Source organism: Pelodiscus sinensis, chromosome 2 (genome assembly GCF_049634645.1).
Source record: "Pelodiscus sinensis isolate JC-2024 chromosome 2, ASM4963464v1, whole genome shotgun sequence".
Taxonomy (NCBI): domain Eukaryota; kingdom Metazoa; phylum Chordata; order Testudines; family Trionychidae; genus Pelodiscus; species Pelodiscus sinensis.
This window is the reverse complement of record NC_134712.1, coordinates 117202276-117229457: the sequence shown is the minus strand read 5'-3', so window position 1 is coordinate 117229457 and position 27182 is coordinate 117202276. Positions and strand designations below refer to the sequence as shown.

The 27182-nt window shown below is 41.6% G+C and overlaps 1 protein-coding gene across 3 annotated transcripts in view; it reads left to right on the top strand.

Annotated features, from left to right (window-relative positions):
- MYLK4 (myosin light chain kinase family member 4) overlaps window positions 1–16751 on the top strand; it is a 134343-nt gene extending 117592 nt beyond the window's left edge. For 2 of the 3 annotated variants that reach the window (XM_075921353.1, XM_075921354.1), the window contains exons 10-15: window positions 323–393; window positions 1805–1933; window positions 3298–3450; window positions 3807–3885; window positions 6191–6266; window positions 10839–16750. In XM_075921353.1, the coding sequence (XP_075777468.1) occupies window positions 323–393; window positions 1805–1933; window positions 3298–3450; window positions 3807–3885; window positions 6191–6238 (480 nt within the window). In that variant the 3' untranslated portion in view covers window positions 6239–6266; window positions 10839–16750. Of the gene's footprint in view, window positions 1–322; window positions 394–1804; window positions 1934–3297; window positions 3451–3806; window positions 3886–6190; window positions 6267–10838 lie in introns of all 3 variants that reach the window. The other variant, XM_025180953.2, reaches the window with a different exon arrangement.
- Window positions 16752–27182: the final 10431 nt, after the last annotated feature.

Here is a 27182-nt window from a genome sequence, read left to right as displayed (position 1 = left end):
TCACAACGCCAAAATCCTGAAGCCTTGTTTGGAAGCCGCGTCTCCCTCCCTCTAATGAGTCCTGAGTCCTTTCTCTGAACTGCTGCATTATATCAAACTGAGACGCCATGGAGAAGAAAAAGCAATACTGGCACAGTGTCCAAAACCTCAAATGCCACATGACTGCAGAAGGAAATACCCACAAAGTGAAACCTGCCCAAAGATGAAAGTGCTTATTTTATGCTTTGCAGTGTTTTTAGTTTTGATTCCACTACAGTTAACTAAAAAACCAGTTTGTCTGTGTCATTTCTATTACAAATATGTTCTTTTTTTCTCCTGGCAGCCTGAAAATATCCTGTGTGTGAATCGAGTTGCTAACAAAATAAAAATTATTGATTTTGGATTAGCAAGAAGGTATGTACATGTAATCATGCTAATCATAATGCATTAATTAGGAAACAATCTCTAGTGTTATGCCTTTGAAAGGATGAAGCTGATACATAATAGCTACCTTGGAATAAGTTTAAGGTGGCTCTTTTAGTGAGGAACATCCTTAAATTAAACACTTGATAACTGTAAGGTATAGTCACACAAGAACGTAGAGTAAGAAATGTTCATTTAAAACCTATTTTCAGCTGGAGTCTCTAAAGCAGGTTAGCCATAATAGACCAGACCAATGGTCTATCTAGTCTCCAAAACCATCTCCAGTACTAGAAAGAAAAGTGCAAGAAACCTGCAGCATGCAATTATGGAATACCCTGATGTGTTTATATTAAGCCTGGATGCCTTTCTAAGAGACATGTTCTAACTTAAGCTCCAGACAAGCTCATACTCATCATGAGCTTGATGCAGGTGCTAGTGGTAGAAATACTCTGACCTGTCATGTGCAGAAAGTCAGACTGTATTAGCATAATGGCCCTTATGGCTGCATCTACATTAAACACCACTGGTGATGTGTGTAATGTACATATAGCTGAGCTACTGTGGTGCATAGCTACACGTGTCAGTGAAAGGCTCTGGCATGGGAGTGGCGCTTCCCACTGCTGGAGCCATTCACTGCAGTGAAGAAAGGTTCTGACAAGGACTATCCCTGTGCCCAGAACCTTTCCTCCAGCAGGGGAGGGCTCCAGCATCAGGATACTACCCAGCTAAAAATAGGAGGGGCAAGAGGGAGGGAGGCACGACTCGTGTGATACATACCCAGAAACCTCCAGGAACATCCATATTCTACTTGCCTGAGCAGGGGCGGAGTAGCCACTGAGACGAAGGGGCTTTGCCTAGAATCTCTGGTCAATTGGGGGCCCTGGAAAACTGGCCACTCCCATTCCCCGACTTGATGTGCTCACTCAGGAGTATTCCTATTGGGGAGTAGAGCAAGCCCTTGTGCCCACTTTCCAGCAGGAGCGCCAGGGTTGGCAGGGAATTGCAGGCAGAAAGGGTGAGGAGAGGCCCCCACTTGCTCTCGGTCAGGGTTTCACAAATTCATAATTCATCTTTATGCCTAAGCCATGCCTTACTTACCTGTACTGGGGGGACTGCATGTGCATTGCACTCTGCATGTCTCTGAAGAAAGGGTGCAATGTAGGCATTCCCTATGAATCTATTTCTTTCTAATCCTATTACGTCGAAATTGTCTTATACCCAGAAGCATGACTATTTATATCTCTTATAAAAACTTATTTTAGTCCTTCCTGTTCTACTTCTGTTCTTGTTTTCCCTATAAGAAACCCAATTCTTTTTTGAATCTTGCAACTGTTAAGCACCAGAGTTAGAAGTTGTATTGGATGTTAAATGGGTATTGGCTATCCCTCTTTCCATCTTCTAGATATAAACCCAGAGAAAAACTTAAAGTGAACTTTGGCACTCCGGAATTCCTTGCTCCTGAAGTGGTGAACTATGACTTTGTCTCTTTTCCCACTGACATGTGGAGCGTAGGAGTCATTGCCTACATGCTGTAAGTAGGACTTGTAATCTGTGCTGTGTAATACTTTATATCAACTTTCTGAAATTTGTTATTAAACTGGAATATTGACAAAAGCTGTATCTGGGTTGCAAATTTGTTTGTCCTTCTCACTTCTATCTGGGGAAAACTCCCGCTGACATCAGTTCTCTCCTGGTACAGTGAACATTTATTTTCCCATTCTGTGCATGCACTTTCCACTGACCTCAGTAGGAATTCTGCATGCTAAATGAGTGCAGAATATGCACAGGATTCCACAATCTAGAGAAAAGAACTTCTGTGCAGATCACAGAGTGATATTTCACTCTCCAAATGTGCATGATCATTTTTGGGGCACTTGTTTTATTCAATGCCAATAACGTTGTAATGATTTAAGGCCTAATCCTGGGAATTGCTGAGTGCCTCGCATTTCCATTGATTTCTAAAAGTGCTCATCAGTTGTCAAGATCAGGACAAAAATGTACTGTGAAAAGACAGGCGTACAACTATGATCAATGAAACAATCCCATAAAGAATAGCACAAATCAAGAGTAGAAAGGCGGAATCACGGAAGAATTAGCGTAAACAATGGCCGTTCAGATGAGTAGACACTGGGGCTACATCTAGATTACATGGCTTTATCAACGGAGCCATGTAAAATAGTTTATTCGGCAGAGTCAAAGAAGCAGGGATTTAAATAATCCCCGCTACATTAAAATAAAAATGGCCGCCGTGCTGTGCCGACGATCAGCTGATCCGGCACAGCGCAGCAGTCTAGACCTGGCGTAGTCAACAAGGGAAGCCTTTGTCGATCACTCTAGTATGCCTCGTGAAGACTGCCGCACTGTGCCAGATCAACTGATTGTCGGCACAGCACGGCGGCCATTTTTATTTTAATGAAGCAGGGATTATTTAAATCCCCGCTTCTTTGACTATGCCGAATAAACTATTTTTCATGGCTCTGTCGACAGAGCCATGTGGTCTAGACATACCCTAGTAGTGAAGATGTGGGGTATCGTAATAGTTAAGCAGGCCCACAGGCCTTCAGGAACATCTGTACTCTTCTTGCAGGGAGGAGTAGCCACTGGGCCAAGAGGGCTGTGCCTAGAATTCCTGTCAATTGGGGGCCCTGATAAAATAAGCGTTCTCATGCCTCGACCTGATGCGCTCATTCAGTGTTCCAGCTGGGGAGCAGGGCAACCCCTTGTGCCCGGCTCCTGCTTCCCAGCCGGAGTGCCAGGGTTGACAAAGAGGTTGCAGAATCCCTAGCAATTGGTGGTTTTTAAGAGCAGTTTAGACAAACATCTGTCCGTGAGATCCCTTCAAACCATATATGTCTATGATTCTGTATTTTTCATATGCTATTTAATTTCCTTTAGACTCAGTGGATTGTCTCCTTTTCTGGGTGACGATGACAATGAGACTCTCAACAATATCTTGGCTTGCAGCTGGGATTTAGAAAATGAGGAATTTCAAGATGTTTCTGAAGAAGCCAAAGACTTCCTCTCAAAGCTTCTAATCAAGGAAAAAAGGTATTCAGAGTCTCTTAATTCCAGACCTTTGAAATGTGCATTTGATGTCCTCACATTATAAAATATAAAAAATGTGCTGTCACTTGTACTGTGATACTTGATTATTACAGTATCCTTTGTGACTTCACTATGCATAGGTAGAGTATTGTTCAATTCCATAGTGTCCTAAAATTACATGAATTCATTTTCACAGGGGGTTAATACTTCCAGGTGTCATTGCTCAGCTGCCATCTGGCACAAAGCATCTTGCAAACCTGAGCATCATAAAGTATAAAAAGGGTGGACAGTGAGGGTGTAATTGTGGAATCCCAAGGTCTTATATGTATTGATTACCTATGTTCTGTTTTTTTCTTTAGCTGGAGAATGAGTGCAACTGCAGCCTTAAAACATCCTTGGTTATCAGACCGCAAACTCCTTTGCAGACTACCCAATCAGGTCTCCATTTTTCAATAGTCTTATCCTTCACAGATCTGCTAGTGCTTTTTTGATTGTTACTTCGCTGTTTGACTGAGATTCTCTTATTCTGTACTTGAGTCTGTGCTGCTACTAAATCATGTGTCATTTATATATTTGTTTGCTTTTCTTTATTTTTAAAACTGGCATGTTTCTCTGTGTTCACTGGCTCTTCTGTGTCTGCGTGAAGGAAAACACATACTGCTGGTTATTGTATGTTGTTGAGGGACCATTTGTTAGCAAAATAATGAATTGTTTACAGCAAAACATTAAACATCGGTTGTGCAAAGTTTGCAAACTTTTTTCAGTTTCCACACAAATATGGCCAGGTTGTGCATTTAAAATCCCTTCAGGTTCACTTTGGATCCTCCATGAAATCTTTTTAAAGTTTAAGCCCACTCTTGCCCTCCTAAATGGGTGTCCAGCTCTGTCTTCCCAAACCACCAGGCATGGTCCCGCCTACACTCTGCCTCTAGAATGCCTACTGTAGTAAGCATTCTGGGGGCAGAGTTTTGCTGCCCTCAGTGCCTCTCCTCCCTGCTGCTCCAGGCTGACGAATCTGGGGATGTGTGCCACATGTCCTACCTGTGCTCCAGGGCCACGGAGGATTGGGCTGCGCGGCTTCCTCCCTCCTGTGCTCCAGGGGCCGGGGAGGCTTGGGCCTGCATAGCCTCTTCCCTCGCCAGTGCTCCCCATGGCGGTGGTGCGGCCTCAGCGAAGTGGGTAGGGCTGTAAGCAGGGCCAGAGGCCTGCCTCACCCAACCCCAGCTGCAGGGACTGCCCTTGCCCTCCTGACACCTTTGTGGCTCTTAACAGAATCTGGAATTCCTGCCAACACCCATCAGTTCACTTAAACAGCCTTCTGGGGACCATCATACCGTCTCCAATTTCAGTGTGTTTAGGGCTAATCAGCTCAGTGCTAATTTCAGTAGCTTTTACTTTGCTCAAAACATTCCATTTGGCTGAGGCAGGGTCATCTGATTTAAATTAGTTTTTGATTATTGCTCACTTTTAACCCGTCATTACATTTTGTAAATTAAATGCTGTTGACTGTCTCATCATTGGGTGAGGCTGAGCCATGTGGCTTCATAATTCCAAACAGAAAAGCCTCGGAAGAGGCTATCAGAGGCTGCCATGCATTTAGGAGTCGAAAATTTGAGCCTTTTAAATGTATTCCTAAATTTGTGTAGCATTTAGAGCACAATACATCTTTGTTCTACCTTGCTTCGGGCTTATCAAAACAAAAGCCAGTATAAGAGCAAAGAAAACATAACATAAAAATGAAAATTAAAAAAAAAATACCGTCACATACTGAGTGTAGTGATAGATGCCAGTACTGCCTTCTATTGGATGGAATCAAACCTGCTCAAAATCAGAACTGTCATTAGTAGGCCATGGGTCTCTTTCTTAAGCTCAATTGGCAGAGCCCTGTGTTTTTAAAGCAGGAGTTCTTTCTCTGCTGCTGAAGTTTCCCTTGTGACAACTAGAACTGGTCAGAAAAGGGAAGAAATTCACAAACATTTTCTTTCTAATTTTTTTTCTTTGCATGGAAGTTTTCTGAGCTACTCTAGACACAAATGTGCAGTCTCAGTAATGCCTGAGCTAACTAGGATACTTAGAAATATACACAGATGCACTGGGAAGTGCCCAACATACTCTGACGGAAAACCAAATTTTAAAGTAAATATGAAGGGACAGAGGGAGAGCCAAAACTAAGAACCTTACCTTACACTTTTAGGTACTCCTGTAGAGACATCAGGGTCAGTCCCCCACCTATTGACATAGCTTCAGCCTATTGATATGGGGAAGGAGTCTGTCATGGCCTAGAGCTGCATGAAGCATGGTCCTCTTCATGAATGGCTGGAGCCTACTGCCCCTTTCATGGTGAGGAAACCCCACTCCCATGTAGAGAGCCTCACAGAGATTTCCTCCTCTCTGACCTCCCATCTATGGTTTCCCTGTGCAAACTTGAACTTGTTTAAAAAGTATTAAATAAACTGGTGTCACAGTGTTTTGCTATTATATTCAGTGCAGGCAGGCCCAGACAAAGAGTGTGCGGGGCCCAAGGCAGCACACTGAGCTGTACAGCCACGTGGCTCCCGGTCCCACGGGTGGGACCGGGAGATGGGCAGCACTGGGCCCTGAATGCACGAAGCTGCGGGGCCCTGAATGCGCAGGGCCCAAGGTGATCGCCTCGCTCACCTTGCCCAAAGGCCGGGCCTGAGTGCAGGTAGGAAGTAATGGAGTTCAACTAACTCTTCCAATAATGTTGTCTCCCTGTTTCTAGAGGAAGACGAAGTGCTGCTCAGAGTCTCAAGCATCCATGGCTCAATAACCTTTCCAAGAAAGCTGCCAAATGGAAGGTTTGTCTCAAGTCCCAGGTTTCACTTCAGAAATAAATGGTGCAGCATCTATGGAAGGTATCAGTGGAATACCAAAACCAGCAGGGCTGGCCTTACCATGAGGCGAACTGAGGTGGAGGGTGCCAATAGGAACAGACCGTGGAGGGGTACCAATAGGAACCAGAGTATAGAAAATTGTGTCTGCTGCTGGTGCATATGTAGGTAGCAGAGCAGTACCATGAGAAGAGTAGAACAGGAAAAAGGCAGAATTAAGACCTCTCAAAGTTTTGGCCCAAGCGAGGGGGCATGAGGGCGTCAAGATCCCCGCCTCAGGTGCCAAAATGTTGTGGGCTGGTCCTGAAAACCAGTCACAGTAAATGCGGCTGGATTGGAAGATTTACTCACCAGCACCATCGACACAAACGTTTAACAAGCGGTGTGTCACCAAAGCACCAAAACTGTAGGTTTGAACCATTGTTTATGACCATCACAACAGTGAGAAAGGCAGGAACAGCGAGGAACAAAAATCATAGACTATATATGAATCTGCACATATAGCAAACTTAATGGTTAAAATCTGGCTCTATTGAAGTCCATAGTAAAACTCCCATTAACTGTAATAGAACCAGGTTTCCGCCCAAAAACTGTTCAATCCTGAAGGCTTTTAATTTCTGGTTGTAAGTCTGGCTTACAAAGGGATAGAAATATGCTTGTGTAGTAGTTTCTTAACAAAAGGATATGGGCCAGGTCCTCAACTGGCATCATTGGTGTAGCTCCATTGATTTCAGTAGAAGCAAGCTGATTGATCTGAGCTGAGGATCTAGCCTTAAATGAAATTGTCCTGTGGTGTTGAGGAATCTCTCCAAAACAGCACAACTGAGACAGGGTATTTCTGTCTCTTTCCTGGTTCGCTGTCTTTGCCCTTCCCTTAACAAACACTTCATTAGTGGTTCTGAGATTCGGGAGGTCGCCTTCCCTCTGGGGGGGCCAGGGCGACACAAGTCTGCTCTAATTTTCTGTCTCTAGCCTTTTTGCTGAAGCATAATCACTCAACCACTTTGAAATTTACTCAACCACTTTCTCAGATGGCAGAGCTGCCCCCCCATACACCACTGCACCAATTCCCAGTGTCGCTTATGAATGACCACAGGGCTGGAGTTTTCTTTGAAGCATTGTGGGAACCAGTGCAAATGATTTGGGGACATGTCTGAGGACAGCTATTGTGGGTATTGATGTGAAGAATCTGAGAATCCATGCGTCATAATAACCACTTCCTTTTAGCATTTCACCATGACTAATGACCAAAATAAAAATGGCACCACTTTTCACTGTATGCGCTAATTTTAAGGTTATTGCCATCCATTTGTTAAGACACAGTCTGTAACTGATGTTTGCTTCTGTGTCCAATGAGTTTTGTAAAAAATCATTGTTCAGAAGGGCTGAAAAATTCTTAGTCTGTTATGATTGCATCTGACATCTCCTTTCCTGAGCTGCCAAAAGCCACACCATTTCCTAGTAAGTTAATGCAGTCTCATCAAGATGGACATGCTGGACTCTCTCAGATCCTCACGTCACTGGAAAATATTAGTGACAATTTACATCAGTTCTAATTATTTGTATACTAGAACACTTACCTGCCATTGGCCAGGGCCTAGAGGGCAGGGAGCTGGTGGTGTGGGAGGTTCAGGAATCAGGGCTGGGCCTTGAGGATGTGGGGTGTGTGTGTGACAGTGAGGGTTGGGGGGGTGAGGAGGGGATCAGGGTGGGGAGTCCTGTCCAGCACAAGCCTTTTCTCTCCCCCTAGACTCCCTCCCCCAGCCGCCAGGGCCTTTTTTTCTCCCCCTCTTCAGTGCTGTGGTCAAGAGCCAGGGAGGTGGGGGGGTGGCAAGGATTAGGGAAAGGGTACTACTTACTGGGTGTGCTGGCAGGCAAGATGGTGGAACTCCAGCCTTGCTGGCTATTCCCTTGGTGGTATGGCTGTCCTCAGTGGACCCTCTGCAGATAGGCCTTCCCTGCGGACTCATTGCCCTCAGTGGGCACTCTCAATATTGCCTCCCTTTGAACAGCATTTCCTTTTCCATGTTATGGAAAACAGTTCCTTTTCTGGTTTTCCTGACACAACCAATCTCTGACCTTCCTTTAAGATACGAGAAGAAGCTGCATACAATATGTGGTGGTCCTAGCTCTCACTGTTTTGGAGTTCTTAAACGGACTCACAGACAGACACACAGAAAAACACACAAATCTCTGAGGGTATGTCTACACTACAAAGTTAACTTTGATAGGCGCTACACTAGCGCTCCGCTAGTTCGAACTTAATTCGAACTAGCGGAGCGCTTAGTTCGAACTAGGTAAACCTCATTGTACGAGGACTAAGCCTAGTTCGAACTTACTAGTTCGAATTAAGGGGTGTGTAGCCCCTTAATTCGAACTAGTGGGAGGCTAGCCCTCCCCAGCTTTCCCTGGTGGCCACTCTGGCCAACACCAGGGAAACTCTATTGCCCCCCTCCTGGCCCCGGACTACTTAAAGGGGCACGGGCTGGCTACGGTGCCCGTGCCAGGTACAAGCCTGCCAGCACCCAGCCAGCAGACCCTGCACCTGGCACGGCTCGAGCCAGCCACCCGATGCCCCCCAGCCCTCCCCTTCTTCCCGGGACCAGGCTGACGGCTCCCGGGAGCTTGCCCGGGACCGCAAGAGGCGGGCACCCGCCTGGTCTAGTGCGGACATCGTGGACCTCATCCACGACCTCTGCACTAGGCACAGGAAAGTGGCTGTCTAGGGCAGGAGAGCTGCCAGCCTGGCCACCCAGGAGCAGGTGTGCATGAAAATCAAGGTGGTCCACTGAGACCCCCGACCCCGAGCCCTGAGCTTAAAATGGCCGTACTGGGTCAGACCAAAGGTCCATCTAGCCCAGTAGCCTGTCTGCCGACAGCGGCCAACCCTAGGGACCCTGGAGGGGATGGACCGAAGACAGTGACCAAGCCATTTGTCTCGTGCCATCCCTCTCCAGCCTTCCACAAACTTTGGGCAGGGACACCACTCCTACCCCCTGGCTAATAGCACTCCATGGACCCAACCTCCATCACTTTATCTCACTTCTCTTTAAACTCTGTTCTAGTTCTAGCCTTCACAGCCTCCTGCAGCAAGGAGTTCCACAGGTTGACTCTTTGCTTTGTGAAGAACAACTTTCTGTTACTAGTTTGTAATTGTATCCTTTGGTATATATGGTTGTGACTACTTTCTTCCACTATTTGATCTGAGGAAGTGGGTCTGGCCCACGAAAGCTCATCATCTAATAAACCATCTTGTTAGTCTTTAAAGTGCTACATTGTCCTGCATTTTGCTTCACCTAAGATAGATAGATAGATAGATAGATAGATAGATAGATAGATAGATAGATAGATAGATAGATATGGATTTCTAGTTAGTGGTGTTCAAAATGTTTTATTAATCCATTGCAAGACAGATGGCTAATGATTCCATCTAAGCTTCCTGGTAAGCTCAGATCTCTTTTGAAGCTAGCATCTGGGTGAAAGCCACACTGAAAAATAGTTTTATTTTCTTACAAGAAAGCAATTATCTGTCCGAGGAAAAATCAAGTTTGAGATGACCTTGATTATAAATGGCCAGTCCAATGAAAAAGAAAATAAAAATGTTCACATACATTTTTTAAAGATTTGTAAATGTACTTACTTATTGTCTATCTTACAGGGAGCAGATAGATTCACAAAAAAATGAGTTCTTCAATTTACTCCATAAGTAAATTCAGTCATTACAATATTTTGGTTTTAGAACAACACCATCAGGGTTGCCTCATTAAATCCATGATCATATATTCATATGGCAGATGATTTAAACACAATAAGGTAAATGTTGTGATTGTACAAGCAAATAGAGATAATCGCAAACTCCCATCCCATATGACATTAGTGACAAAATGACAGCATTATTCCATTTCATGAGACCACCTCATTTTTTTCATTAAACAAAGAGACCTAGTCCTTTTTCTGATGTAAATAGCATTAAATGATCTTTCACAATCTGAGGTGGGGGGAACTCTTTGTAAGCATTCAGGCTACAGCTACACTATGAGGTTTTTTGCAAGAGGCAATGTAAACGAAGCATGGATTAGCATCTTCTCACACTTCATTTCATATTCTCTTTCATTCCATTCTTGCGCTAGGGTTTTTTGTGCAAAACCAGGCAGTGGCTGTGGCCGTTTTGCGCAAAAACCCCTTTTTCCACAAGATCCTTATGCCTCTCCGGAACAGGCATAAGGATCTTGCAGAAAAAGGAGTTTTTGCGCAAAACGGCCACGGTCACTGCCTGTTTTTGTGCAAATAAACCCTGGTGCAAAAATGGAATGAAAGAGAATATGAAATGAAGCACGAGAAAATGCTAATCCACACTTTATTTGTATTGCCTCTTGCAAAAAAAAACCTCACAGTGTAGCCGTAGCCTCAGATTCTGCATTGCTTTCTCTCCCTCACACAAAGAAACCACCTTGTGTTTTTCCTAGAAAATTTAACCAAATAATTTACATTAAAAGTATATTGCTGAATTAACTAGATTCTTGGTTTGTTTATTTGTAGAAAAGCTGCTGTGTGGTTACTGCTGGTAAGAGATTTGGAGATATCAGCAGTTCTGGTGCTTTGACCTTGTGATGACTTGAGGCTTTTTACTAAGTGGACCAACACCACTTCAGCTGCAGGAAAAGTCCCAGCATTACTGACCTACTTGATTCAGCTTTCAAAAGAGGAAAACAACTGCTGTAGTTCACAGGAAGGTGTCTGTCTGCCACAACACCATGAAACTTGTGTCTGTAATTGCTATGCTAGTTTGAGATCAGGCTATCATCTGTCTTGTCTTTGCTTTTTTGATTTCACTATTGAGGGAGGGATCTTTGGGGTTTAAATAACATTTGTTCTTTCTCATCTCAGCCCAGCAAGCAGAAGATCACGGCATTACAAGGATAGTTGGGGCTGATTTGAGATGAAATCCTGAAGTGGCTTTTGAAAAACAGCTGGCTGCCAATTTTAAACGGACTACCCTATTAACATTAAAGAAACTACACCAGTGTATGAATAGTCTCACAGACAAGCTCTCAGTGTACGTAGGATCCCTTTCCACTACAGTATGCTGCCCACAGAATTGCCTTTGGTGTGTCTTAGTATAAATCCAAAGTGCCGTTATTTATTATAAAGACATACAGTTGTGGCTTTGAATTTTTTCATTAAGGAACATAACAGTCCAGTATATTTTCCTTGAAATAATGGCATGTCTTGTTACAAGGCAGAAAGGTAAAGGCCAACTCAATTTGACATTAGAATGACAATAATCCCCACAAAATGTCTGACGTATCTTTGCCCTCATGAAGTGATGCTTGTATATAAAATTTCAAGGAAAGAGTCAGATGCATACATTTATTGGACAGCGTGAATGTGACATCTGTGACAGCCAAATTACAGAAATCCAGTTTTGTCTAGAGTTCAAAAGGTGCGAGGTGGATATGTCTGTGCACGTGCGCACTCCTAATATTTAGGCCCTTGAAAAGGATTAGAAACTTTACCTTATAGTGATAGTGGCAAAGAGCTCAATCTGTTTAGCCTAAAGAGAAAGGTAGTGGGTCACTTGGTTACAGTCTGTAAGTATCTATTTGGAGAACAAATGTTTAATAGTGAGCTCTTAGAAAAACAGAAAAAGGTATAAGGCAGGCCAGTGCCTCGAAGTTGAAACTAGACAAATTCAGATGGGAAGTGAGGCATCATTTTAACAGTGGGGCCAACAGCCTTGCCGGGCCCTTAGGCACAGTGGAGGGCTGGCTCTGCACTTCCAGAGGGCCAGGGCTTTAGGAAGAAGAGACAGGGCTGAGGGCACTCCAGCAGCAATTTAAAGGGGCTGGAGCTCCAGCTGCCGCTGCAGTAGCAGCAGCCAGGAGCCCCAGGCCCTTTTGAATGACTGGGCCCTGGAGCAACTGCCCTTTTGTCCCCTGACTGAGGGTAATTAACCATTAGAACAATTTACCGGGGATCATACTGGATTCTTCATCACTGTGACCATTTTAAAATCATGATTGGATGTTTTTCTAAACATCTGCTCTAGGAATTGTTCTGGGGATATTCTCTGTCCTGCACTATCTAGGAAGCCAGACTAGATGATCAGAACGTCTCCTTCCAGATAGATCTGAATCTGTCTTCATACCTAGTCCTAACTCAAATCAGTTCCCACTGTGTGGTATCAATTGGAGTTTGTCTTTAAAAGTTCTGAATAAAAGGGAAAGCAGGATTTGGCCTGCCAGCTGTTTATTGTCTGTTACCTTTCTCCTTTTTGTCTATGCTAAATAAGAGTGATAGCTACTCGAATGCCTTCCTGCAAAGCTAGAATTTATGTGATGTGGTGCTGTTCTGAGTAATGCAAGATCCTTGATACTGTTCACAGTTTGTATGAGAACTCTGTGATCAGACTAAAAGCAGCAGACTTACATTGGAATGATGAAATTTTACTTACACCGTTCTGAGTTCAGAGCCAGTATTTTGTTGTTTTTTCTTTAATGGTCTTTATGAAAATTGCATGTAATTTTATATCATGATAATTATACTAAAATAACCGTGTGATTAGAGTCTTTATAACCAGTACCTGCTTTAATACTAAATTCATCTGGTGGCATTTGGTGTTTTGGGGGAATAAAGAAGATACATATTGCTCACAAAAGCTCATGATTATATATATTTTAGCCCCTAAGGTGCCACAGGACTACTCATTTTATTAAGAGCTAGAGAAGGCCTTAAAGAAACAGACCCATTTTAGCAGGGTGTAGACTAGGGATTGCACTGTTCTTCTTGTAATGATAGGGTACTGTGGTCTCTGCTATGCTCTTTTACAGGGAACAGAGTTCACTACCATTATCACCACCATCTCATGTGGACATGCGCGTGCACACGCACATATACACACACACGCGCGCGACAGCTTTTGGGACCTCAATATTTCCCACCCTCTTTGGGGAGGCTGGTAGCATTGTCAACATCTGTCTAAAACATTTTTGGAGCTTCATAAGCCCAAGATTTGGACTGGTTCTAGACTGCTTAAGGGTGCAATGTTCTCTTCCTCATTTGCTCATGTGTGCAGGGCCAGATCCAGTCCCTGATATTGGGACTTGACCTTCACTCAGATGCTAAAATACAAGGTAAAGGCCATATTCTAAGTCTTATCTATGCTAGTGTTTCTTTTAAAATGTTCTATTATATTGTCAATCATGCACTTTCATTTGTTATAGCAATGGTGCAAGCTATGATGTAAACTGGATGTTAACATCTGATGGAATTTTAACCAAGGGTCATCTGAATCGGCTATCAGGGGAGTTAGATTAAATGTATTTTATCTCACCTGCTGTTAGTTTCATTAGTGCTCCTACTGCTGATAAAGCTACATCAGCAACAGAGAACATACATGAAATATAAAGGGAAATGAAGGGAACATACATGAAGGGAAATGATGCTGTAGCACGAATCAATGATTTAAGTCATGCAACTCAGAAAACCTGCTATAATATTCATGTGTACAAATGGAGCAATGGACTTATTTATATTTTATGTATCTGCAGCGAGCAATGTTGAATATTGCAGGTTAGATGCTAGTCCAAAGCATGGTTGCAGATTCACATTCAAAGACCATAACTTCTACTGTCATGAATTCAACAAGAAGTTCAATAGATCAAATTATTCTTCATTCATAGAACTCTTAGGGACACTGTTCTGACAAATTAGGACACATTTTCTCTGTCCCAAGTTATTTATAGTCTCATTTGCATATGCCAGTTTGAATATCAATTGTATGGACTTAATTATCCCACAGTTATTGAACAAAAATTTATTTTGTAATGGCTGGGTTTTTTTTTCAGTCTGTTAATTGATATCAATTGATAGTACAGCTATTGAAGGGTGGGTTGGGGGAAATCAATCAATACTATTTTTAAAAGCCCTACTCTCAGATTTGCATATTCTTCTTTTATTAATGTCAATAAGAGTTGTCAATATTTGCAGCTAAAGGTACAATTTGGTCCTCAGCATATATAGCATTGGGAAAAAATAGTACTGTTGTAGTGGTTTCACTTTGATAAAATAGATTTTATTTCTGCAGTTGAATATGAGATGACGGAAAATGTCATCTGTACATAATTTTCACTATGATTAATGACATGGCTTAAATAGCTACTAGTAATCATTAGCGATTTAAAAAAAGGCGTGTCAAAAATGTGGTTACAAATATTCATTTGTTTTCTGGCTGATTAAATTTTAAAAAATATTGACAATTTCTTTAGTTGAGTTTTTGAAGGGACAGTTTTATTCTGTTTCATTGCACTTTTAATAGCATGCTGTCTTGTTTTGTTTTTCTTTCTGGTTTGTTGGTTTCTTTATTACATAGTAAGTAACAACTGTAGATGGCTATATTAAATTATTCTTTTGTTTTAACATGTGATTTTTTAAAAATTTTATACTAGATTAAGAAAATGGATTTAAAAATCTAGCTGAGTGAGCAAGTGTCTGTTTCCTTATTGATGTTTTTATTGTGTATTGCTTTTAGAGGTTTCATTTGGAAACTGTGAATTCCTGTTGTTAATAACAAGTTTGAGTGCAAAGGACATTTTACTAGCTGTAGTTATTACATTCAGCTATATATTCACAGAAGGGCAGAAATGGCTGCAGCTACTGCAGTTGTAACCAGGGAACAGAAGCATCAGTAATAATCTTAAGGAAAAAGATGTCAAGATGCAGCATCCTGTTATGTGAGCTCCCACATTGTCCCAAATCACCAATACCTTTTCTAGGTGAATACATTTAAGGACCAGATTATTGGAACTATGTTGGTTTAAATCAGCTGAGGATCTGGCTCTAGGCTTGATTGAGGAGAGGAAAACAACACTATTTATGCATGTCAACAAATCTAGAAATAATATTACATAGTAATTATTATGGGGCACTAATTAGTGGAAAGTCATTGGGAGTTAAGGGCACTCAGTGGCTCTTAAGAGTGCTCTGTATCTGAAAGGATTGGCCCAAAATGGTACTCTACATGTTCAAATACTGTATGACAAATTTTCTCTATCTAAGCCTCATAGTGCCAGCATGAATTAGAAATTATTTATTTCCATTTGTAGATGAGGCAGAGAAAGATAGTGACTTGCCCATGGTGAAAGGAAATTAGTGGCAGAGTGGGGATTGGAACTAAAATCATTTGGTTTTCACTCCTAGACTCTGTCCTTTTAGGCAAGATGCTGGTAGCTTATCATCTTATTATATGTGGTGACTTTTAAGTGAGGAAAATGTATATTGAGATTTAGTAAAAATAACAACCCGTAAACATAACATTATATTTAAAAAGAGCCTGTAGCCATTTGTTTATCACAGTGCTCAATGACCATGTGATAATCTGAATATTATAACAGAAGCTGGAACTTTTTATTAAAACCAGTGCTTTTCACATGCTTTCTGGCAGTAGCTTCTGTATGTTACTGAGCTGTGTTAAATTCTGCTTTTGGTTGGACCCATACAATAATAGCAGTGCAGTTTCATGGTTCTAAATTTGGTTCAGAATTTGGTTCCACTTTTATAACACCAGTATAGAAGCAGTGTCAGAGTAAAACCAGTCCTGGTAGGCTTGAATACCGGTTTAATGTTTGAAAAAGGGTTTAATATTGCAGGAAAATAATTTCATTGAATAGAACATGTAATTTTGCAGTAGTTAAGCCAGTAATAAAACAGGCTAGAAATTGTCTTGTTTGCAGCTGTTGTTGCTTGCATCACAAATTAATGATGGTCTTTCTCAGCAACATGATACATGCCTCTCCCTAGCATCCCAAGCACTTGCAAAATGCTAAAGATCTGATGATGTTAAGGGGTGACATAAAAACTTCTCATTTTGTGAACCTTCAGTACAGAATAGTGAGCAAAATAAGTACAATTTTCCTTTTAACATCAAAAGCCACAGCAGTGATAAACTTATACCAATGTTCCAAACTGTGAAAACAATTCATTGTCGCTGCCTCCAGAAAGGATGCTGTATCTTTATACATCATTTTGCATAATCATAAATATATAGCTGTGATTATGTCTAGTGTGAATGAGACTTACATTGCATGAATCCATTTAGCAACAGACTGTCAATTTCACCTTCCATGAAGGCTTATAGTTCAATAACTACCTACCTATTTAAAATACTAGACAAAAACTGCACCAAGATATCTCTTTGTAAATATGTTGTGTTAATTATATTGTTAAGTCCCTAAACTAGTGCATGAACTTACTTAGGTGCATTAGTGAACATGTCTGTGTCCCATAGAGCAACATTTTCTAAAGTTCAACAGTAGGCATAATAAAGCTAGAACTTTGTGTGGATGCTTTTGTAATACATAATTTTGGTTTTGGAATATGGTTTTATAAATGGTATGTGTTTCATTGTGGACAATACATAAAATGTACGCAAACTATACATTTTAGAATAAATACTGATTTTGTTTACTCACTTTTTGGTTGGCTATATTTATTTAATGTGTCTGTCCATTTTTGAACATCAGAAAAAAATGTGCTCATTTTTACGTGCAAGCTACAAGGTAAATAAATACAAGGTGAATATCTTTCAGCTGAGGTTTAGCTAATAGACTACACAGAAGATCCCTATTAGGCTTTTTGATAGTCTTAATTCCCTTAGCACCTACGGCTAGGGCTTGATTTAAAGTCCATTCAAGTCAACAAGAATCTTTCCATTTACTTCAGTGGGCTTTAGAGCAGGTTTATGCTTATAGGGAGGGAAATCTTCTTGTTTAACTGCTTTAAGGACTTGAGCCAAACTAATAACTGATTTTTTTTCAGTTGAGTGGCTGAACCAAAACCTCTAGGGGAAGAAATTAAAAATACAGCTCATTTTTTCCCACCAAAACAAAAATCCTAAAAATACTCATTCCAATAGAATGTAACCTTTCAAATGGCATTCTGAAAACAACATTTTGAAATGAAAGTTTGTTTCAGATAGTTAGTTTAGAAAGTGCTAAATTATATATTGCCACTTTTACCCCCAAAAAAGCCCTCATTTTTTATTCCTCTGAAAGTAGCTGCTGAATTCAACTCACATTAGCTGGGTGCTCTCTGTGAATCAACTGCACCCAGCTCCCCCCAGGACTGGAGCAGGTGAGCCCAATCCAGCTAATTAAAGAGGGCTTAGCTACATATGACTCTAAAAAGGGCTGATAGTAAGCAGGTGGAAGGACTGAGGTGGATGATGGAATACAGCTAATGCTTGTGATGGGTCGATAGAGCTTGGAGATAAGGGTTCTGAAAAAGCAGGCCTGTGGTAGCTACCCAAGCAGGGGGTGGTAGGCAGAAGAGTTGAGGGACGGTGGAAAGCTGATAGGTTGGAGTGTTGGAGATCCCTGGGTGATATGGCCCAGAAGCCTGTTGCCAAGGGTGGGGTTAAGAGTGTGTTTGTTAACTTCTGTTATGAAAATAAGCCTCCTTGATTGAGACTGGGTGTGGTAGCACATGTTTGGAGTTCTGGGAGAAGCAATTGCCCTGGTAAGTCACCCCTCTCCTTTCCTCCCCCCACCAGCATTTTTTTCCAGTGAAGTAACTAGTTGACTAAAAAGTGTTCAGCTTTGTTTGTGCCTGGCTACCTACAGGTCATTCTGTTGCTCTTGTGTCCATAAATGCTATAGTCGCCAGGAAGTCTGGTTATTATTTGAGCAATAGCTTTTTAACCTTAAGTAGGCAGGCAACTTACCTAATGTAAAATAGAAGAAAGATTACTCTCAACTGGAATAGTAAAAGGGAGGGGGAGTACAACATGGATACTTCCTAAGTAAGGGAGAAACTCAAATACATAAATGAATGGGGATGACTTGTTGTTGACACTTGGTATCACACAGTGCTCTAGCCTATGAAAGCTGTTTCTTTTTCTGCACTGCTTATTCATAATGCTGATGGCAACTTGATTGACACTTACTATGCAAAGGACTCAAAACTGCTTTCTTCACATTAGAAAACCCTGTTTGAAGTCAGGGAGAATTTTAACAGCATTCACTGCAGGACCAGTCTAACATGAGCCCATCATATGAATTTGTAAACCAAATAAAATTTATCTTGCCATCAGCATTTTAAAAAAAACAACAGTTAATGAAACTAAAATTGCTGGGCACTCTGCCAGTAGAACTGGGGAGTTGGAGGTGAAATCTGACTCAGGATCTGTGTACAGGATGCTGGGACTTGAAGAGCGTCTGCAGCCCTTTGTTTTGATTACATAGGATGCTGAGACTACCATTCAGATCAACAGAGCTATCTTGATTTACATGAGTATGAATCTGGCCCAGCTTCTCAACTCTACAGAGAAAGTCACCAGGAGCACTTGAATCAGAAGTCTGGAGACTTTTTGCCATATTCCATGAATAATCACCAGATACGTGCTCTGTCACACGTGCTTTTAAACTAAAGCATAGGAAACAAATATTTCTTCCTCCACTGTGAAAATTACTACTAGGCTATTCTGTGGGAATGGTCCCAAACATGTGACTCTAGTAATGTAAGAACATTGTGGGATATTATTGTCCTAAACCCTGATTATCCACTGGAACAAATGAGTGTGGTGGGTATCCATCTGGCCTCTCCCCTAAGTCAATAGGACCCTGCAGAGGTGCAGGAATTCATTGTAGTGTGTGCCAGTGTTCAATTAGTCTTCTGCTTTTATGAAGACTGTTGCGATGTCTCAGCCTTTGGGTGCCTCAACCTGCCCAGTTGGGATTATTTTGGAAATACTTGGAAGCCTTTTACAATAATCAGTCAGAAGGGCCTTCCCAAAATTCTTGCTCTGTGCGTGTGTGTGTGTGTGTGTGTGTGTATATATATATACACACAATATATGCTGCTGGCAAAAATAAAACACACAAAATAACAGTTCCCTGTCTGTCTGCAAAGCATGCGTGTATTTTTAAAATGTGTTCACTTAGATGCATGCAGTTTAAAAATATGTTGACTGGGGTAGGAGGAGTCTAAGAGAGCACATTCATAATTCATTAATTGGTTTGATAGCCAAAACTTTCTTGTCTCTAATTATTTCTAACACCTGTTCACAGTAAATTTCCTTTGAAAATTTCTAATGCTTTTTCAGTATTAGCCAGAACTTGGAAACACATACTGGGCTTCTTTTATTTTTAATTATTTTCAGATTAATTATTTTCTGAATTCTTTCAAACCCATGTGTTCAATAAAAGATAAATTTTAATTTTTAAAGGTCTCCCAAAGCTTCCAGACACTGCTTTTATGAGCTGTTTTAATGGAAGGCTTTGGAAGGGAACTAGAGATTTCCACATTACTCTTCTGAAGCCTCTTCAGCCAAAATAAGGGGGGATGGGAGAGGGAGAAATCACTTCATCAACTGTGACTCTCATACACCACCTTCTTACAACCAGTATTAATTTGGTAGTTAAGCCATCTTGTAAGTGGACTGCAGAACAGAACTGTAGACAGAAACTATAAAGCAGTGTAGGTGCTGAGCACCCTCAATTCAACTGACTTAATGGAGAGTTAAAGATGCCCATCACCTGGCAGGATTGAGCAAAAAGGCCTCTATCTCTGCACCATTTCAGGGCCTAAATCAAAGGTCAGAGGGAAAGCCTCCCTCATTAGCTTCAATGGGCTTTGGGTCAGACCCTAAATGGCGGGGGGGGAGAGAGAATATGGCCCACAGGCTGGATCCAGCCTGCCAAGCTGTTATATACAGCCCAGCAAAAGCCTTGGGCACGATCCTTTCTTTCCATGCCCTGCATGCCACTCAAAGCAGCCAGCTGCAGGTGCTATGTGTTCTCTGCACACTCGGGCTATGTCTACACTGGCATGATTTTCTGAAAATGCTTTTAACTGAAAAGTTTTCTGTTAAAAGCATTTTTGGAAAAGCACGTCTAGATTGGCAGGATGCTTTTCCGCAAAAGCACTTTTTGTGGAAAAGCGTCTGGCCAATCTAGACGCAGTTTTCCGCAAAAAAGCCCCTATTGTCATTTTCACGATTGGGGCTTTTTTGCGGAAAACAGTACCGTGCTGTTTACACTGGCCCTCTTGTGCAAATGATTTGCGCAAGAGGGCTTTTGCCCGAATGGGAGCAGCACAGTATTTCCGCAAGAACACTGATGATCTTATATGAGATCGTCAGTGTTCTTGCGGAAATTCAAACGGCCAGTGTAGACAGCTGGCAAGCTTTTCCGCAAAATCATCTGATTTTTCTGGAAAAACTTGCCAGTCTAGACACAGCCTAGGAGAGGGGGCTCCATGTGCTGTCCCTGTCCCCAGCACACTCTTGTGACTCCCATTGGCCAGAAACAGGCCAATGGGAACTGCCTGGGCCATGCTTTTGGTGTAGGCAGCTGAGTGGCATGTGGGGGCAGGGAGCCTACCTCAGGGTCTTGCTGGGCTGTTAGCCAGAAGCCATCTAGGTAAGCACCTCCTGGCCAGAGTCTGCCACTGGCATCCCAGCTCCTCTCTCCCCTTCCTCATCCTCTGTACCCCTCCTGCAACCCTATCCCAGGTTGCAACCCAAATCTTCTGCACCTCCAATCTCCTGCCCCAGGTCACAACCCCCTTCTGCCCTAGGTCAAACCCAAACATCTCCACCTCTGCTCCAGGTCACAACCCTGTCCTAGACCCTGCACCCCTTCCTTCTCTCTTCCTCCTGGCTAGAATTCTCTCCTGTACCTCTACCCTCTCCCAGACTCTGCAGCCCAATCCCCTACCCCAGACGTCAACCTCCTCCTCACCTAAACTCCCTCCGGACCCCACACTCTTTCCTGCATCCCAACCTCCTATCCCTAGCTCCCTTCTGCACCCAACCTCCATTCCAGACCTCATACTCCCTCCGTTAATATCATGGAAGAGGGCAGCCCTTGGCTACTTACCAAATTCTTATCCCCCATCAAAAAGTATTGCCCATGCCTGCCCTGAGTCAATGAAAGTCTTGCCATTGACTTGAGTGAGTACCATGGGTGGTCCAAAGTGATAGAATTATCAAATAAGGAGGGTTTATTCAGTAGTTAACAACTTTTAGACATTGTCAATGCAGCTTTTGTTGTTCTATACTAGCAGTGTTACTACTTGCCCAGAATGTGTGGCAATACTGGTGTGGTGGGCAGGAAAGGTTCAGACTTGGTAAGATTACAAGCATATTTTGTTATTCCTGAAAACATTGTAGCTTGTTGCATAAGGCTATACAAATGATACTCACTCAGGCGAGTCATTGTGTAATTCTTCTTTAACAGAGGTGCATAGACACATTAGTTATCTGACTACTGTGCCATATCATCATTTATACACAATACTCACAAATAGCTTGCTGGTTCCCTTATGTGGGAATTGAAGCCTTCGATGTCTGGTAGAGGAAGCAAAACAACTCTAATAAAAAAGCAACAGCTATTCACTACTTTAGATAAATCAAAGAAGAAATTGTATGCAAAATATGTATCTGGAAGGTTATGGAGTAATTACTCCTATCCTCACTTGCAAAAACACAATGCCACTATTTACCATATACTGCTTTAAATCCAGGGGCTTTGATCTAATTAAAGGCAATGCCTGACAACTGAAGACCAAAGCTTAGAACTTTCACAGAGAGGAATGATACTGGGGTTCCTCAACATGAGAGAGAGAAAAGTGTTTGAAAACTGATCACCATAGGCACTGGAACCAGGAGTGTGGGGGTGCTACAGCAACCCTTACTTAAGCGGTTTCCATTATATACAGGATTTACAATGTGGTTCAGGGGCTCCCAGCACCCCCACTACAAAAATTGTTCCAGTACCCCTGATAATCAACCCATTTAAATGATCTTCCAAGGACAGAAGATGAGCCATAGATGAGGAAAGTTCTCAAGCCAGCCAAAGCTATATGTGTTTTATAAGGTATCTGTTACACCGTTACACAACACTATCCACCAAAGCATTAATTCCCTGTCATTTCATCAATTTATCCAGTTACTTTGTAACCAGTTTGACTGGTCATCTATATAGCTCACTTCATGGGTAGCACCTTAGCATGTCAAATCACCAGACTCCTGAAAAGAGCTTGTTTAACTGGCTCCAACATTTCCTTAGGATCTTTTTTGTTACATTTCAGCTGAGAGACCCCAGAAAAACTGATGTATGAAGCAGTCCAGAGATGCACAGCTACTCCATTCTTCTGACAGATTTGAGGGTCTAAAAGAAGCATTTCAAAAGTAGGGGGTATCTTTGTACGTCGTTGCTGCCTAGAAGACATTTAGGAGCTTGGCATGTTAGAAATGGTTCCAGGAGATTGGACTAGCGGACAGAGTACAGGAGAGAGATTCAAGGTACCTGATAAACTGCAGCTTCATGATGTGAGAACTGGCATTCAACACGTAGCTGGCATAACTGCATACAAATGCACTAGAGAGAGTTTCAGTACAGTATCTGCAGAACATTTAGATTCTTCATTGTCTTGCTGAAACTATATAACGTGTTTTCCTTATGCATGTGTCTTATTACAAGCATGTTCTCCTGCACATTTCTTAGTTCCCTGATACTTATTGTTGTACAATAGCTCATAAGATCACTACACAATAAGACACAGGCAGGTAGGGAATTGTACCTAAAAATATGGCTTTTTTTCAGTTATTTTCAAAGGTCCATGTTATCCCAATGCCAGATAATTATAAAAATCATATTAACTCTCTTCTCCCTCTACCACACTCTCTGCTGTCACCCAGAACTTCAGACCAGAGACTCTCAAGCTTTCCAGACTACCATATCCCTCTCAAGAGTCTGATTTATCTTATGTACCTCTAAGTTTCACCTCACTTAAACTACTTGCTTACAGAATCAGATATAAAAACAAATGACACACACTGCGCACTATTACAGAAAAATGGGTTCCTTTCCCTTTTTATCCAATAATTATAAAATCAATTGGAATAAAAATATTTTGTATAGTCTATAGAGTAATATAAACAAGTAACAGTGTGAAATTTAGTTTGTACTGGCTTTGTTGGTGCTTTTTCTGTAGCCTGTTCCAACATTAGGCAAATATCTAGATGAGCTGATGTACCCCATAGGGGAACTCAGAGGTCTTCTAGGAGTACAAATAGCCCTGACTGAGAAATATTGTTTGTTAGTAGAAGAGCAAGAAAAATGATTAAAGGTCTAGAAAGCATGAGCTGTGAGGGAAAGCTGAAGGAATTGGGCTTGTTTAGTTTGGGAAAGAGAAGACTGAGAGGGGACATGATAGCAGTTTTCAGGTATCTCAAAGGGTGTCTCAGGGAGAAGGAAGGGGGGATGGTTTTCCTCTGGTGATAGGACAAGAAGCAATGAGCTTAATCTGCAGCAAGGGAGGTTTAGGTTGGATATTAGGAAAAACTTCCTTGCTGACAGGGTAGTTAAACACTGGAATAAATTGTCTAGGGAGGCTGTGGAATCTCCATCACAGGAGATATTTAAGAGCAGGTTGGATAGATATCTATTGGGTTTGGTCTAGACTGTGTTTGGCCTTGCAGTGAGGGCGGGGGACTGGACTTGATGATCTTTTGAGGTTCCTTCTAATTCTAGTATTCTATAATTCTAGACTTAATTGGAAGCAAGGGATGGATTTCCTAAGCCATTAAAGAGACGGGAACAGAACTGATGTGTCCATTTTATTCCATTTTTAATGATGGTGTGGCAATGTCCAAAGCAACTCAAAATGGGGTTGCCTGTCTCATCAGCAGGCAAAAATTAGCTTCTCTTACAGAACATTTAATGTACAATGACAGTAACAGTAACATTTAATGTACATCTCTAGGTACGGATGAAACACCTTCCTTGAGAGTACAACCAGGACTGTAGCACCCTGATGGTTTCAAGGTTGCTGGAGGACTAGCTACTAAATATATTTGCAACCACCTGTATTGCTTTGCTGAAGACAAAATACCTACCCACCAGCACAATGTTTCCCAGTCAAAGGTATCTAAGTGAATTCATTAGTATCAAGCATGCAAGCTCAATTTTATTTTGTATTGTTTAACCATTCCCCCTCTCCCTAGTTCGTGATGTAAATGGTGTCCCTTTACATTTTCCCCCTTGATTAAGCCTCCTTGCTGCAACTCCTGTACAAATGGGTGGATATCACTTGAGCCTCATATAGTTCTTTATTTTAAAGTTTCAGAAGACTAAGTAAACAAGAAGCTCAGGATTGTCAGGTGCACCTAACCCTCATCTGTTTACACAGACTGTTCTTTTATTGAACTTCATTTCTTAAGTTACATTGTTTACCTGTCATTGACTGTGACAGAAAACCTCACAGGTCATGTTATTTCCCTGATGTATCATTGTTACAATTTATGTAAACTAGCCTAGATTGCCCAGGGAGATGCCTTCTTTTCTCCATTCTTAGTAATAGAGCTCTTCATGGTTTGTCTACAATATGCAATAGGCAAAGGCAAGTTATGTGAATTCCCATAGTCATAAGTCACTGACAAAGTTGAGTCTACAACCCAAGAATCCTGAGTCACAGGTCCCTGTTCTAACTACTAGATCTAGTGAAAACAGTGTATCCAAACCATTTACTCTGCCTGGGTGGCCTATAGTAATGTCTCTATAAAATAATGAACAGTTATACTTACATTGTAGGATATCTTTAAGGAATAAAGATCACTAATAGAACAGGTTTTCTTCCTCTTTACTGAATGCAGCTTTCAGCTGAGATTTTTAAAAAGCCAGACAACATAGTTAGGTAAAACTAGATGACCACGATGGTCCTGGTCTGGCCTTAAAATCTATAAATAGTTCATTCCTATTAACAGTCCATTTCCTTCAGCAGTGAAGGGAGGTACTGTTTATACATTTCTAGGATAGATTTTCTATCTTCATGGCGCAGGGGGTACATTATAATTCACTACACTCTTTTCCCCCTTTCATATTGGGAATAGGAATCTATTTCCTACCAGTGTACCGTTTTGATTCAGGGAACCACTTAACTTCATTCTTAAATCAATTCATTTGCAGGATGACACTCAAGCTGCCGCCTCACTTTCAGGATAGATTTAAATCCCACATACTCCAATGGCATTTAAGCATGTGTATCAGTAGTGTATGGATGCTTTCCTGAATCTGGGCCTACAGTAGCAGTCATTTAGCTGAAGTCAATAAAGATGTGCTGTGGTAAAACAGCGAAAAGCATTCAATCCCTCTGATTTCTATTTTAAGATTAGTGATGCAGATTGAGTTGATCATCTGATTCCTTCATAAGACTCTTTTCCTCGAGTAGGGAAAAATGCATTGATAAAGAGAGTAAAGTGTAGCTTTAAATGTCAGAGTCCTATGTTTTTAATAAGCAGGGAGTGTTAAGTGTTGAAACAGATTATTGTGTTTTCTTGCACATAGCTGCAGTGGTCACTAGAGGGCAGTGTTTTCTCATGTAATGAAATGTTCCATTTTTCCTGTAACTGGAAAGTCAAATTATTTTCCAGAATTATCCTACATTTTTTTTTTTTGTATTTCTGTTTGTGTAGATTGAGGGTCAGATTTGGGGAAAAGAGAATAATGAAGGTCCTATTCTCAAACTCCACAAACAGTTTCTGGCTCTACCTGTAATCTTGTGATAAGTGGATGTTACAATGAAATGACTAGCGATGTGGTTATAGATCCATAAATAATAAAGCCAGGAGGGAGCATTGGTTCACACTGCTTGTTCTCTGTATATGACAGGCCATTGGACTAACCTGAATGAATTCATGTTTCAATTAGAGCATGTCTTGGGGGAAGGGGAGAATCCAATCTTTGATATTTAAAAATTACCAGTGATGAAGAATCCATTATAGTCCTTAATAAATTGTTCCAATGGCTAGATACTGTCACTTAAAAATTTGCACCTTATTTATAGTCCAAATGTATTTATTTTCAACTTCCAGTTATATCTGTCTGCTTCACTGAAAGTCCCCCTATTATCAAATATCAGTTTCCCAGGTGGGTACTTTTAAACTATAGTGATTGAGGTCCTTAAGCCTTTCACTATGGCATGTTTTCCAATCTCTTTATCTTTCTTAAGGTTCTACTCTGAACCCTCTCAATTTATTGATGTATTTATTGAATTAGGAATACCAGAACTGGACACGGTTTGCCAGCAGTGGTTACATCAGTGCCAAGTGCAGAGATCCCTGTTTACTTTGAAGGATTTGCAGTAGCCTTTTGGACTACAACATTGTACCCAGAGCTCTTGGTCACCCGGAAATCCATTGTCTTCTTCAGTCACTTGTTCCCAAGACCGTGTCCTCCGTCCTTGTATATATGACTTTCATTTTCTGTAATGTTCCGTTAGCAGTGATATTTAAATTATACTAATTAGACTTCAGATCTAATATCATAGGGTATGTCTACCCTTGCCCCTTAGCTCGAACTAGGGAGGCAAATGAAGCATATCCAAGTTGCTAATGAAGCGTGGGAGTAACAGTTAATTCGAGGGAAGAGTTTTAGATCGGACTACCGTGTCTACACACGACGAGTTAATTTGGACTACCGGCATTTTAAAATAGCGACTGGCCGCAAATATGCTAATCAAGCGTGGGATATTTAAATCCTGTGCTTCATTAGCAACTTCAGTATGCTTCATTTCCCCCCCTAGTTCGAACTAGGGGGCAAGTGTAGACATACCCATATTGAGATGAATGGCCCACTTCACATTTCTCTTTGAATTATTGTTTTAGTTCATGTGAAGACCCACTAAAGACAGTGATACCTCAGGCCAGCAACAAGGTTCTAACCCCGCCACTAAGGGCAAGAAATTATGCTCGGTAACACCAGCAGAGACCTGTTGATATGGAAATGCAGCAGCCCAGTTTGACCTTTGTTTTCCTCCCCTGGAACTGTACAAACGCTGCACATTTTGGTTTACAAACAGCCAGCATGTGGGCAAAACAGACAA